At 42.1% G+C, this 14,975-nt stretch overlaps 1 protein-coding gene across 2 annotated transcripts in view; it reads right to left on the reverse strand.

The window, feature by feature from the left end:
• The window catches only part of birc6 (baculoviral IAP repeat containing 6), a 139,566-nt gene that overhangs the window by 68,537 nt on the left and 56,054 nt on the right, over nt 1-14,975 (reverse strand). For both annotated transcript variants that reach the window (XM_079280713.1, XM_079280712.1), the window contains exons 57-62: nt 13,327-13,458; nt 11,598-11,759; nt 11,275-11,448; nt 3,976-4,175; nt 2,295-2,628; nt 1,337-1,554 (exon numbers count right to left, since the gene is read on the reverse strand). In XM_079280713.1, the coding sequence (XP_079136839.1) occupies nt 1,337-1,554; nt 2,295-2,628; nt 3,976-4,175; nt 11,275-11,448; nt 11,598-11,759; nt 13,327-13,458 (1,220 nt within the window). The remainder of the gene's footprint in view (nt 1-1,336; nt 1,555-2,294; nt 2,629-3,975; nt 4,176-11,274; nt 11,449-11,597; nt 11,760-13,326; nt 13,459-14,975) is intronic.

Below are 14,975 nucleotides of genomic sequence, written 5' to 3' on the forward strand. Positions count from 1 at the left end.
TCAGCTTTGTCAACTTTATAAATTCTCAGACAGAGGGAGCGAGCATCAGACTGGATCCCCACAACACAACAACAAACAAGGCAGGTCCAGTTCAGAACGTACACGCCTACTTCTTATGCAGGATCCAGAAAAGGGTTTGCACTTATTAAGCAACCAAGCCAGAGAAGGGAAGTTCCAACTGCTACATTATTGTTGCCACGATATCTATCTGGAGTTTGTTTCTCCTCTCTCTCTTCCAACAGTTACCAGATTTACACCGCAGAGTCAGTCCAAATTTCAGGCTAAACCAGTTGTGGTCACACCCTTAAAATGTCTGCAGTGTCTGCTCGAGACTTCTGCTCACTGGTTGTCTATGAGCTATGAGCAGTTCTATCCCACAATAATCAATGTTAGGCCCCATTATATTTATGTTAGGTATTACTGGTTTCCAAACAGTCATTTTAACTTCTCTATCAACAATTCATGGATCATTATTGCTGCATGCCATCCACTCTACTGTAACAGGGTACAGTTTGCTTCTGAATATCCTCAGACCTCTCACTTTATTGATGCTGTACAGTTATAATGCTCCAGTAAAATAACATGCATTATGTGCGTCACTAGGTCAGGTTAATAGCAGGTCATGCTTTTAAGCTTGATTTTATTTTCTGTTGCTTCTTTGGGCTGGATTCCAATGTGAGAATTTCTTCAGCCAGGTACTGTTGAGGCCCAGCAGAGGCTCAGTAGAAACCACCTCGTCAGTATGGGCAGGACAGGAAGGGGATGTTGCGAGCTAATCGTATTTTCATGAGTATCCCTACCCCTGCGTCTCACACTGAAGGTGTCAATAATGCAATGTATATGTATCACACTGGCATATTTCTCTCCAAAGCTCCATTTGGCTTTTTTTCAACATTTACTCTGAACAATTGCGCTTTTGTAAGGAGCTCGCTGAGAGATATGCAGACGAGGCCTTGAATAAAGGCCGGCAAGGCAGAGACACATTAATAATGGCAATGATTTTTATCCTCGTTTCTCTACGAGTGTGAACAACAAAACAATCATTCAGGCAAAGAGACTGAGAAGCCTGTGAAGCGTCTGAAAAAGAAACCAGACAGTTGGACAGCATGTGGTCAGCGGATTCTTTCTGTCTTTTTAATTCATTTTTCTCCCTTTATTTGTAGATTTAAAAAAAACCACAACAATCAAGTTGGAGTTAAGGACCAAATCAAACTCTGGCAACATTTCTGAGGTCAGTCTTACAAATCTTTACTTCAAAGAAAGCTAAAGATTAAAGACCAAATGAAAATCTTCATGAATATCATCAATGTGTAATGTGGGTGTGTGTGGGCCATACCTCAGACACACTGGTGCTGGCATTGGGGTTGCGGGGGGCGTGATGGCTGAGGGCCGACAGACAGGCCAGGATCAGGTGGATGGCCCCGATCTCCAGAGCCATGCGGCGGAGCAGAACGCCGTCATCAGTGGTCAGAGGAGTGCTGCTGAACAACGCTCGCAGCACGTGGAACGGCAGCGTGGGCAGCACGTTGGCCGAAGGAGACTGCAGGATATGACCTGAGAGGATAATACAGGCGAATCAGGAGACTGAGCCTTTTGTTCTGGTTTGGGTTTAAGAGGGATTTACTGGTCATCGCATGACAATGTGATTCTGTGATGCGATTGCTATTTGTAAGAGGTAAATGGTCTTGTACTTGTATACTGTCTTTCTAGTCTCTCGACCACTCAAAGCGCTTTAACACTACACGTCGTTCACACCCATTCATACATCGATGGCAGGGGAGCAATTTGGGGTTAATTGCCCAAGAACACATCGACTAGAGGAGCCTGGGATCGAACCAGTGATTGAGAGACGGCCCACTCTCTCTATCTGAGCCACAGCCCTTTGTAGAGACCCATACCTTCAAACAAGTCATTAAGTGTGTGCTTCATTGCATTTCTTCATTGATAAAAAAAGTTTGCTCATTATGTATGCATCAATAAACATGTTAAGAAATGTACTGTTTTAACAATTATTATTCCATATATGCCTCTCCAGCTGTATCACTAAACAAAGATGAGACTCTCTGACATCAATCACTGACTGACTAGAAAACAAACTCAGTATCAGTGAGAAATTATCATACCAGATGAATGTGAGAACATCTCATTAATTAGTTCAGACTAGAATGAGCAGCGGGAGGAACGGTTACAAAGACACGATTAGTATTCAAGAGCACAAACACAAGAACTAGTGTGAAAGCTCCATTTGATGGAGCACAGACAGACAGTGATCTCAGTGAATGTGTCTGACTTACTGCCCTCTCCATCGTCTGTGACACCCAGCACCAGACGCAGCAGACACTGGGCGTGCTTCCTCTCCTTCAGCAGCACCTCTGCATACCCCGGCAGGCGCAGGAACAGGCCGAAAGCCGCCAGAGAGTGGGCAGGGATGGGCGACATGGTCTGCACCGAGGACGAGGACGATGAGGACGACTGAGACTGCTGCTTGTTGATGGGCGGCGGCTCTGCAGCGATGGACTCCGGCGCCTCGTACACCAGCTCGCCCGACTGCTCGATGGTTACCCACTCGAACTGGTCGCTGTCCTTGGGTTTCTCCTGCGTGGCTGAGGGCACTACCGGGGCGCTGACCTGTGAACGACCAGCCGGGAGATTAGAGGGTTCAGCAAAGGTGACAGTGAATATGAGACAATGCTGACAGATGATATTAGGAGAGCGGGAACTCTGCAGAGTCATCATGTGGCCAACTGAAGCCTAAAGGAGAGGAGGCTGGAGTCTCTTCAGACTGAGAGCATAACGTCTAATGCAGAGGTCTTCAACAGGGGGTCCGCGGAATTGTTGGTTGATTAGACAGTTTAAAAAAATAAGAATAATTTTTTATTTTTCTCTAAACATGAATCTGTCCATTATTTTAATAGTTCAGTATTGTATGAAAGATAACGGGTATGTTTATGTATGGCAATGGCACTAATAGGCCATCACTCATTTTTCATTTCCACATTTATGTTTAAAATAAAAACGTCAGTTTGAATATCTTGTATGCATGATTATCATGCAATTTACAGACAATGTTGATATCAGCTGACAAGGTATGTTTATAAAAGGCAGTGGCACGGCCTCCCTACTCACTGTACCTTACACATGTTTAAAATAAAAACATGAACCTGTGTATTTGAATAGCTTCGTATTGAATGCACAATAAAGTGGTATGTTTATACATGGCACTAGGCCCAGTTTAATATAAAACACAATTTTATACAATATATAGTCGGGGGTCCCTGCTCCATCGCTCTATCAGTTTTGGGGTCCTTGGCCTGAAAAATGTTGAAGACCCCTGGTCTCATGGAACCAATGATCAAAGTCAGTATCGATTACTCCACCAATTATTTTCAGGATAACTCGTTTGGTCAGAAAATGTCAGAAAATGTCAGAAAATAGTGAAAAAGTGAATCTCTTTCTGGAGCCGAAGTTGAAACATCTCTTGTTCTACTAACACTCCTAAACTCAGACATTCTGCTTCACTATCACAGATGAAATCAGATAATATTTCAGAAGCTGCTGAGCTGAACAGGTCAGCCCAAAGACATGGTAAATGGACCGAGATATATAGATTGTTTTGTGAAATTATGTGTGTTTTAATAACATCTAAAAACAATCTCATTCAATTTCCTGTACAAATGACTGCTGGAGCTGAACTGCAGATAATGGGTCACAACAACGTGAAAATATCAGAAGAGCCAAACAAGCAAAATAAATAGAAAAGATCAAAAAAAAGAATCACTGTTGAAATTCTTTCTTGGCTGTGTGTGAAGGATATGTTTGTCCTTGAACTGACTGGGTTGAGGGCCCCTCCCTTTGATAAATGGACTTCTATTTGTTTGGTTCAAAGTGCAGCTTTGTGTCTGTTGGCTGAAGATTTTAGCTCTACTTGACCCCGTACTTTCCTCATCCATTCATACGTCTGTTTTTGAGTCTCACCTGCTGAATGACATCAGGGTAGAGCATGGGCAACCTCTCTGCGATCAGGGCAAGGCCGCCCATGCCTGCAAAGACCTGCAGCGGTGACTGGATGGGGTTGGTCTCCAGCAGGGACTCGTCGGTGGCGGCGTCCAGACATTCTTCACTGGCTGTCATTGGTTCGTCCTCAGGACAGCTGTTCAGTATATCACAGTGGTCCACTGCAAGGAGAGCAAAGGGAGGACCTGTTGTACGTTCACTCTGTCTGGTATTTGGGAAACTTGTTTGTACTGAATTAGTTTTTTTAACCTCAAGTCTACTGTGAGAAGAGTCCCATCACCAAGTCAAGTTGTTTTATTGTAGAACTTTTGTCTGTCATATATATACTGTACATACTGCTGGGATGTGGTACACAGTCATTACATGTCTTCGTTAAGCAGATCATATTTTTCTTATATTTTTATGAATGTGCTTCAGTTGAATGTTACCCCCTAGTATTGGGAAGCAAAGAAAAATGTATATCTCAACTTGTATAAACTTGCTGTTGCATTTCTCTGTACCCCAGCTTCATCTGTGCCCTGTGAAGGGCAGTTTCAGGGAGTTTGTTTTTCTGCCCACACTGTGCTGGACCATCTCTCTCTCTGTCTGTTCCTCACTCCAATGAAATACAGTCTGGTTCGGTTCTCCTCGGTTTGTATTGACTCCATGGGAGATAAGACGATTCCGGCTGTAACGTTAATATAGCCAGCATCTATGCAGCGTATCCAGCAGTTAAAGTGTACTGTGGAGCCCCGGTCTGTAAGGGCCCGCTGCAGACTACATGTTCGAGCTATGAGGCCATTCGCCGGTTTATTCAAAGTTGTTTTGAATGTGGAAGATCCATGTCCAAATTGTACCAAATTCCACATGGTTCTGACTCGGGTCCCCAGCAATACATCTACCAAGTGTGAAGTACAACAGATGGAAAAGTTGTCGAGGTATGCTGAGGACATACCTACATACGTACATACGTAGAGAGACAGACAGACGGAGAGCGATCCCGAGCTTCATAGTTGGACGTCTCACCGTCTTTATCAGGGGTCACTGTCATTTCCATTTATCTGCTGTAAAAACGTTTTCAGGGAAGGAGAGATAAATCTCAAAGGTTATTGGGACATTTCTTGGGGAATGGTAGTGTAGTTAAATAGAGCGTACTCCGGACATGATCGGAGTGCGTTAAGGCTGACAGCAGTCAGGGTCAATTTTTTCAGAGGCAAAACATCAAACAGTGAATTCACTTAGAAAATGAAATCTGGGACGCAGTGTCTGGATCAAGGAGAGACTCCACTGGGCCACTCATTTGGGTTATTTGTTGGTCTTACAGAGATATCAATAAAGATAATGGCTGACCACATAAAGTGGTTAACGTCTAGGCAGTGGGCACGTTTAACAATGCGGTAGTTTATTCAAGTCCATTGGAAGGGAAGTAGCAAATCTGTACCAGCTCATTTTGGGAACATCAAGGTTGAAGAACAATGAGGGGTCGCCAAGCTGCATCCAAAGCAACTGTGTGTGCTGCTTCACTTGGTAAACACTAATTTAGCAACTTAACAGTGCACTTCTAAAATATTGTTGAACTCACGATGGACAGTTAAAAATGTTGCACCACAACTACGCTATTTTCTTTCTTGTCAAACCTGTCTGGGCAGAGACACAGGTGTTCAATCCTATTCTATGGTCACGGACCAATCGGCATCCTGTGAGGAGCTGCGGGGGTGGTTTAGGTGTGTGTGATGAGACGGACTGGTCAGCGTAGATGCTGCAATAGCATCAGAATTGTAAAGTGTCACTTCATTGAAAGAAGAGCAAAGAACGGCTCTGACCTCTTACTCTCTTACCTGTTCTACCAACTCGCTTTGGCAACAGATTGATTGTTAGATGGTTTATTTAGTCACCTGCTATATTTGGAAAGAGCCTGCCCTTTTGACTTTCTCAGATGGCTCCGTATGACAAACCGTAAAAAAACAATCTGGCATGTCTGGTTGGAAGTACCACAGCTGTAAACATTGCTGGAGTTCCCCTTTAAACTGTCCTAGCAACAGTAGAGATTTCATTTTTTGGATATAAAATGTCCAATGGTTGAATGTTCAGACAGTAAACACTGTACACGTGTGAAATGCTCACCGTCATGGCTTATGGGACACTATTATGAAGTACAGTAGGGCCATCATCTTCGTCATTACTTTCACCTGAGCACCTCAGGGTAAAAAAACAAGCTGATGATACATTCAATTTTGTCCTTCTAAGTACAACACATGATGTGGGTTACCCAACCGTCAATGGCACAACTCATCCAAACAAATGAGACGACAGTTTTGAAATGGAAACTATGGATTGTGGACGGGTCATGGCCAATGACAAAAGGTATCTGAGCAGTTCTGCAGATTCACCAATGCTGAGCTCATCAAAACAAGACCATGATGTATCCGACCTCGTGCTGACCCTCGAACCTGCAGAACTAAATAGCTTAATATAACCAGTCGTAGAGTCACCACATCTATGGACGTAAACTGTTGCCTTCTGGCTAAAGGTTGGTGAACAACCTGCCTGTCCTCACTAAATGTCCTTCAGCCACAGTGTTCATTTGAAAATCTGCCTCACTGGACAAATTACAATGTAAACATACTTCCTTATGCAAAAATATTCAGCACAGCATGCCTGCTACAACACAATATTTCTATATGCTACTGTACATAAACAAAATCGACATTAATGGCTAAACATCCCATGAATAATGTACAAAGGGAACACCTAAGGATCAAAAAACTTTAATTGCTGGAAAGGTCAACAGAAGAGAGATTGTGCTCAAAACCACCCCACAACTTTTTGGACATCAAAGCTTTTCTTTCAAAACCAGCCCAATAAATAGCCAGAATAGTCCTGAACCCCTTTCTATTCACATTGTTTTTGGTGAAAAAAGTAGTCTAAAATCACCATCATTTGATTTCATTCTCTTCCATTCAGATGGTTTTACATTGGACTAAGAAGCCTAATCAATGGGCCTTAACAGGGCCAGCAGTTGATGGATCAGTGGACAGTGGCAACAGGAGGTCTGCTCCCATTCGGGGACCGTCAGAATCCATCTCCAAAGTAATCTTTGATTTTGACAAAACAATCCAAACTCACGGTCCGAGACTTTTCTATTTAGTAAACACTTGAAAGCTCCAGAATTAAGTTTTGTATTGTTTTTTTCTGGAGCGTTCAACCCACATAGTTAGGAAGTGAATCTTGAATACCATACTGTTCTGATCAACATTATTGGCACCCTGGGGCGACTGTGGCTTAGTGGAAGAGCGGGTCGTCCTCCAATCAGAGGATTCGATCTCTGCTAGTTCATGTTGATGTGTCCTTGGGCAAGACACTTAACCCCAGCAGCACAACATTAAAATTTGTGGTGTCACGGATCACGGATCGATCCGTTCGGATCAGCCCTCACGGTTCGGATCAGCCCTCACGGTTCGGATCAGCCCTCACGGTTCGGATCAGCCCTCACGGTTCGGATCAGCCCTCACGGTTCGGATCAGCCCTCACGGTTCGGATCACTCGTGAACCGCGGATCAATCGAGTATTTCTTTTTTTTTTTACAGCGTAATCATCATAGTGTGTAATAAAGTTCTACTGCTGCTGTTCCTTTTCAAGTAACAAGTCCCCGAATATCAATGCAGAGTGTCAGTGAACAGATATAAAGCAGTCGTGTTCACGTGAACGGAGCAGCTTAGAAGCATTTAACGGTGAAGTCATGGCGAGCGGAGGAACGTCAGAAGCCGCGGCGTCATTTAAGTCGCAAGTTTAGGAACATTTTGTCTTCCCTGTAACGTATAATGACGGATGAGGGTGGTGGACGAAACCGTTACGGTATGTAGGCGTTATTTAAAGAGACACACGACAACGGCAAAACATCGGCATGTCCACACATATGAAGAGCCACCATCCCGTCTGTCAGCGACGGGGACACTCCGGTGTAGAAAACAAAGGATTTATAAATCTGGTTAAAATGCTTGAGCCACGCTACGAAATCCACTCACGCACCCACTTCAGTGTGAAGCTGTTCCAGACCTCTATGAGAAGGAAAAGACTGTAGAGACTGCTTTCACCACGGCGGAGTGATTCTTAGTCCGGTGCTGTAGACACGCCCCCTCTGTGAGCGTCACACAGACACACACCTGGGGCAGGTGCTGTAGACACGCCCCCTCTGTGAGAGTCTCACACACACACACACACACACACACACCTGGTTCAGGTGCTGACAGAAGCATCAGAGTGAAGCTAGACAGGCCCAATAATATTCCAGTCACCACAGAAAGGTCGACCCTCTCCCCAGACAATGGAGATATTCTCATCTTTTTGAAAATAATGTCACAGTAATGTAACATTATTGTGTATTTGAATGACCTGACAGGAAGTAAACATAGACCCAAGTTGTTGCCGAGCAGTTCAGTTCAGTGTAAACGGTGGAAGCTAGCTCACTGGCTGTTTCTTTCTTTCAATATTGATCAAAGGACGAGGATATCAACATACCTCATGTTGCACTTAAACTTAACAGAATTCTTGAATGTATTATTTTTATTTATTTATTTAATTTTGTTTCAAATTGGACATCTTCAATATTTTTGTTTTCATGTAAGACTATCGCCCAAAGTTCTTTGCTTTAAGTGTTCTTGAAGTTCTTTAATTAATAAATGGAAAGCAAAGTTATGTTTGTCTCCTCCCCTTTTCTTTGGTGATCCAAAAAATGATCCGAACCGTGACTCCTGAACAGTGATCCGAACCGAACCGTGAGGTTTGTGATCCGTGACACCCCTAATTAAAATATATTAATATTCTCCATAAACAAGCCCTAAAAACAATTGATAAAAAAAATTTAAAAAAAGTCACCATCACTGCAATATCCTCATCAAACACCATATCTTGAGTTGGGAGAACCACATTAAATTCAATGATGCGTGTCTGGTTTTTAAAATTTTAGATTGTATGGCCCCGCCTCCACTTAGTGATTTTATTAAACAAAGCGCTCAAAGCAGCAGACAGACTACATCTGCTTCAAGAGGTGATTGTGTCATTTCACATAGGTCAAGCTCTTTTAGCAAATCTACATTCTCTGTGAAGGCAGCTCACTGGTGGAATACTCTGCCATCACACATACGCGCACAAAACATGTACAAAACATTCAAACATAGCCTTAAGGCATGGCTGGTTGCCAATCAGGCGTGTGTAGACCTGAGTGTCCTCTGAATCCTTGATACTGTGTGGGCAAAATTTAATCTTTAGGTGAAATTCCTAAGGTGGCGTTGTGATGCTCTGACTATTGGTGAATGTCCACGTAAACTTTAAACCACATCCCACCTTCCTCTCGCCACACGTGCATTGATGTACTGTCTGTCCTGCCTGCTTGTTTAGTCCATATGTATATTTGTCTTGTTCAGTGTTGCTATTTTCCATTTTGATGTGCATGTTATGTGCCTCAGTGTTATATATGTGCTTGTACTGTAGGTGGGTTTGTTCTGCCTGACGCATGCTGCAGCCGGTTATGTCTGCTCTGCTCTAGTGTCGTACACTTTTCTTTTGCTTATGTGTGTATTGGTTTTGTCTATACGTTACTGTCTGCTTTTATTTTATTTGTATTTGAAATTTTGTAATTTTAGGCTGCCTTCAAACATCTGGTCGAAAACATCTCCCTGCATAAAAACAAATAAATGAATAAAAAATAAATGATGAATTTGTAACTTTTAATTGAAAACCTAACATTTGACTGGATTTAAACCATCTCAAGCATTATGAGCAGGGGTCTGCTGTAAAGTGCCCCGGGGGAAATTTGAGTTTCATGTCTCGCTCATGGACACTTTGACAGGAGGACAGGAGGACAGCCCTCTGCATGCTTCTGGAAACAGTCTGCTCTTCCATTGCAATTTGTTCAAGCTTTTAATTGTTGACAGGATTCCTTTTCCCGACAACCGATTTCAACGCTCTCCAAATATTTTCAATTACATTGAGATCAGAAATCCTTGCTGGTCAGTTAAAAAAAATAATCTTTTTTTTTCCCCTTGTCAACCACTCTGTTATGCTTTTAGATGTGGGCTTTGGGTCTTTATCATGCTGAAGGACCCTTGATCCTCGCCCCAGCCATCAGTCATTGGTTAACTAATTGGTCATTCGAGCACTGACATTTTATCAAAGGGGAGTCCAATAGTGACTCTAATGTATAATTTATCACAAACGATGTAAATTCCTCGAAAAGGGTGCCAATACTGTTTCCCATGGCAATCGTTCAGTTTTTATACCTTTATCAAATTTGATTGTTTTAGTGTCTACAGGGCAAAGCTGTTTCAGGACATACTTTTATTTCAGGAGATATTGAACATGATGTATTTACAATCTATACCAATAATGCTGAGAACTTTAACTTAGGTGTGTATCTTAAGTAAAGCACGGACTTCTATCTTAAGTCGGTTTCTTAGTTCAAACACACATGTATGCTCATATTGACGTAGAGAGTCCGATGATGTAGACCGTCTAATACAGTTGTAACGCTCCAGAAAAAGCTAGGAAGCGGACATCAAGTTGGATTTTTTGCAATTGTTATACTTTTATGCTTAAACCTACATTAATTGGTTTTTGGAAACAAAATTTACATCATCACCTTTTAAGTCAATATTGCAAATGTGTTAGCTAAAAATTGCTTATTCAACATTTATCATATCCTAGAGATATGAAGCACATTGTTGTTATGAAATGAAAATTAGGAGTACACAAGGTACCGTCAACCAACCTTGCTTAGTTATTCACACGTAGCTGCTTATTGTAGCTCTCTGATTAGTCACACGGTATGTCAGTCTAACCTGTATTATCAAATACCTTGACAGGCAGGAAGGGGGACAGACCGTAGTGGCAGCAGCAGCTAGGAGCATAGCATAGTATAGCGTCCAAGGAATAAATGCTCCAGATAAAAAGGAAACGCGGTGTTCAGAGGAAGGATTAAAGTCCCAAAAAGAATCGAGATAGATGGCAAAGAGCACTCATGGGGACGTTACACAGGCCGCAGCATTGGCTGGCTGTTCCCCACCTTTACAGACTACGTTGCCACAGTGGTTGCCCTGCATTTAACATAGACCCAACTAATAGATGATGAAATTCATCACCAACTCATTTTATAATATATTTGATAATACTATCAATGGAGCAGGAGAGCTTTGTAAGACGATGTAGAATATCTGAGTTGTGAATCTTAAGAATCATTGGAATATTATTTGAACATAAGAACAGGTGTCGAGCTCTTTTTGGTACCTTTCTCAGTGCGTAGCCTCTTGAAGGAGTCGGTCTTGGAGAGACCAGGGTCAGAGATGACCTTGGAGCCCAGTTTGACTGTCAGGTTGATCGACTGGTAGCCCTGTGGCAGCTTGCGGTCGTACAAGAGTGTCAGTAGCTGAGCCAGGGTCATCTCAGATGGAAGGGGCTGACCTGGAGCAGAGGACAGGGAAAATGCAAAAGTTCACTTCCTTGATACATGAAATTAGGCTGCAACAGTTTGAGTATTTGGCTCAAACACATTGATGTCCTGCTGCCAGATGTGAGCCGGCATGTTAACCCTGCACTTGAACGGGTAGTACCTGGAAGCAGCTTGTGGTACAGGTGGAAGACAGGCACACTGATGGTTTTGGCTGAAGGATCCACACCAGATGACGCAGTCAACTTGTCACTCATCACGCGACCCCTCCTCGATGGAGGTCTGGGAGGGGTTGAAAGAGCTCGCTTGGACTGGGACTTCAAGCCTGATGACAGACACACAACATGGAAACATCACAGGGCTAGTCTTGTTCTCATCTGTAGAAAACAGGTTCATATTTGTTGGCTTATTTGTTGTACCAGTATTACACACAGGGCTAAATTTGTGCCGGATCCTGGTGGAACAGGCTTTTTGACTGCCTGTGTTCCGGTACCTATTTGCACAGATACAGTATCTCTTGTAGTATAAAACCAAATTACGGTAATAACTTAACAGCTAAGCATTTTTGCTGAGAAAAAGTAAAGAGAATATTGCTAAATTAGGAGATGTGGTCCATGTGAGCACTTTGTAAACAGTTTTTATAGGTGCTATATAAATAAAGTTATTATTATTATTTTCAATAGACAGCATGTCCTGGTTTCTAGCCGGCTGTCAGCAGCAGCTCCTGGGAGTGGCTAAACGGCTTTCACCAGGCTGACTGCCAGCAGACATTTACTGAACCAAAAGAGTTTTAAAGTCGGCTCCATGGGAAGAAAGCGACAGTGTTTGTATGTATTGATCTTATTTGCCCACCCACCATAGCGAGTGAGGGAAAGCTGCCTGTAACAGATGAGCTCACAGACAGACTGGGAGCCTTACTCAATCAATGAAGATCTGGTTAATAAGTTCAAAACACATATACAGTGATATCTCTGAATGATTTAAACAGCCGACAATGCAGATTAGCCTTCTCTTCACAAAACACAACAAAAGTAGAATCTGCAAAGATTCTTTTTCATCTCTCCCTCGTCCTTAAGACTTAAGTTACAGTTCTCAATTAAGTGTAAAGCACTGATTTGGGCTTAGAATGATAGATCAGTTTTCTAACTTTAGACTAAAGAGTTGAACTCAAATGGAAGAAGATGCTTTTCTGTGGTACCAACATGACATTGATGACAGACTGATAAACTGTGCTGGGAAAACGATGTTTCCTCATGTTGGCTTTTAGTCGTGTTTAAGTAACCATTTAGCATGTGGCTGAACTTCATTGCTGTGTCCGAAATAACTCATTGACTGCTCTCAATATAATAATACTCAACTGTTCACTTAATATTGAGCAGTACATTAAGATTTCAGACACTTAGGAAGCACTAAAGTTACAGTGCGAGTCAGCGTCGGAAATACACGAGGGCAAAGGGCAAAAATGCCCTGTTGTTTTTTGTTAAAGAAAACACTTTGAATCTGTAGACTACTGCTTAATAGTCTTATTGCCATTTGATGACAATTGCTCATATACTGTAAGCCTAAATATGTATATATATTATTTTGAACAAAGGTTAAATGTTATTTCACAAGTTTCAAAAAATGCCCCCAATTTTTTTTAAATGCCCCTGGATTTCAGTCAGTGGGGGCAAAAATTGCCCCCAAAAAATATGTGAATTTCCTACCCTGGTCCGAGTGCAATTTGATGATGTAAAACGATAATGTTTCATATTTGTGGGTAAACGATCTACCCAACATCCTTTCCAATCTGATTGGCATGAAGCCGGTGCGATGAGCCACAGCAGAGGTTGGCTAATAAGATGATGGCTGGGCTGCCATTGGACAGGTGTGTATGGAATACAGTCAAGTACCTGAGGCCACAACAACACTGTAGTTGTCCTGGAAGCCGCTGTCTGCTTTCATCTTTTCCTTCTCCTCATGATTCTTCTTTTCCTTGTCCTCCTTTTGCTCATTGATCAGCTTGGCTGTGATGCTGGGTGTGTCTGTTTGGATGAATAGAAGACAGCATAAAATCAGATAAGCAAAATAATACGGTCTTTTATTAAAACTGAATCTATTGTCAATGAAAATCTGTGGGGTAAAAGAAGTGCAGGTGTGTGTCGATGTCTCTCTAAAGAGGTGAGACATTCTTCATGTACAAATCTGGCTAAAAGCTAGCAGGTTATCCTGCAGCTCAGCATCGGTGCTGCTCTGATGACCTTAATGGCCAGAGAATTAAACAAGGGCACATAGATGAACCACACATTGATGTCTGGAATTCATTGTGTTAATCATTTCTGCTATCATTACAATTGCAGCTATTTAAAAGCTGGTTCCTAGTCATGTATCTATTGATTAGAATCAGGTTACAGCACAAATCTGGCCCCACTGTCCTTCAAACCTCTCCAGAGCAAGTTAAACTCAGAGCCGTCCGTCACTTTGAAGTTTGGTACTTAAGATTGTGGTTGTAATGCAAAACTTTGTTGTTTGTAGACAGCAAAAAAAAAAAAAGCAGAAGAAGAAAATATTGGATCAAGCTGGACTATTATTGATAACGCACATCTTCTGTGAGTTATGACAGAGAACTTTGAATAGACCAACAGCCAATGGAGAAACTCCAGCTCAGCTAGCCAATGGTGTAGCTCCATCACTCACTCATTTATCGGGCTAGCCCCTGCTTTGCTGCTGTCCAGCCAAAACGAGAAGTGAAATCTGAGAACATGATCAGTGCATTCACAGGAAAGTGGTATCATACCTTTTTGACCTTAAAATGAAGCAATGCCTACTAGGGCTGTACCGAATAGTTGCAATCTTCATTCAAAACAGTGAAAGTAAAAATTTGAATGGTGCGTAGCTTTTTCTCTCCATTCATTCAGTTTAAACTCTGTATTTATGCGCACTTGTTTTCAGAGAAAATATCACGTTTTTCACAATTATTACATAGCTTATAAACTACAATATTTATTATCATCATTAAATATATCCATGTTGTGACTACTCCCTGCTAAGTGTAAATGGTGTTGGTCCAGCTCAGTAGATTAGCTACCGCAGTCACAGGTCTGATTAAGAAGCGCTCCATTTATTTCGGGGGCATTTTTTGCCCCTCTCCGAATCATGTCGGGGGCAAAATTATATTTCTTAGGGGCAGTTTTGCCCTTTGCCCTCATGTATTCCCTGATACAATCTGCCAATTTACTCTGTTAAACTACCATCGATAAAACTCAACACGTCCTGCAGGAGGATAAAAATAAAAGCCCTCAAGAAAAGAGAGCTGTTTGAACTGAAGGAAGGCTTTTCATATAAAACATCTATGCATGAAGTTAAGACCTTCACTCACAATATCTAAACAGCAATCAAAAGAGATATCTTAATAAATAATCAGTGAATGAAAGAACACAATTTCAGTTCCAACAGATTAGGGAGTGAGACCTGACTGATCAATAATTGTAATTCTGAACCATAAAGCAAGCTACTGGGACATCTGCCGTGCGGCTGTTTCAGTGAAAAATCACTCATTCTC

Source organism: Melanostigma gelatinosum (assembly GCF_949748355.1).
Source record: "Melanostigma gelatinosum genome assembly, chromosome: 12".
Taxonomy (NCBI): domain Eukaryota; kingdom Metazoa; phylum Chordata; class Actinopteri; order Perciformes; family Zoarcidae; genus Melanostigma; species Melanostigma gelatinosum.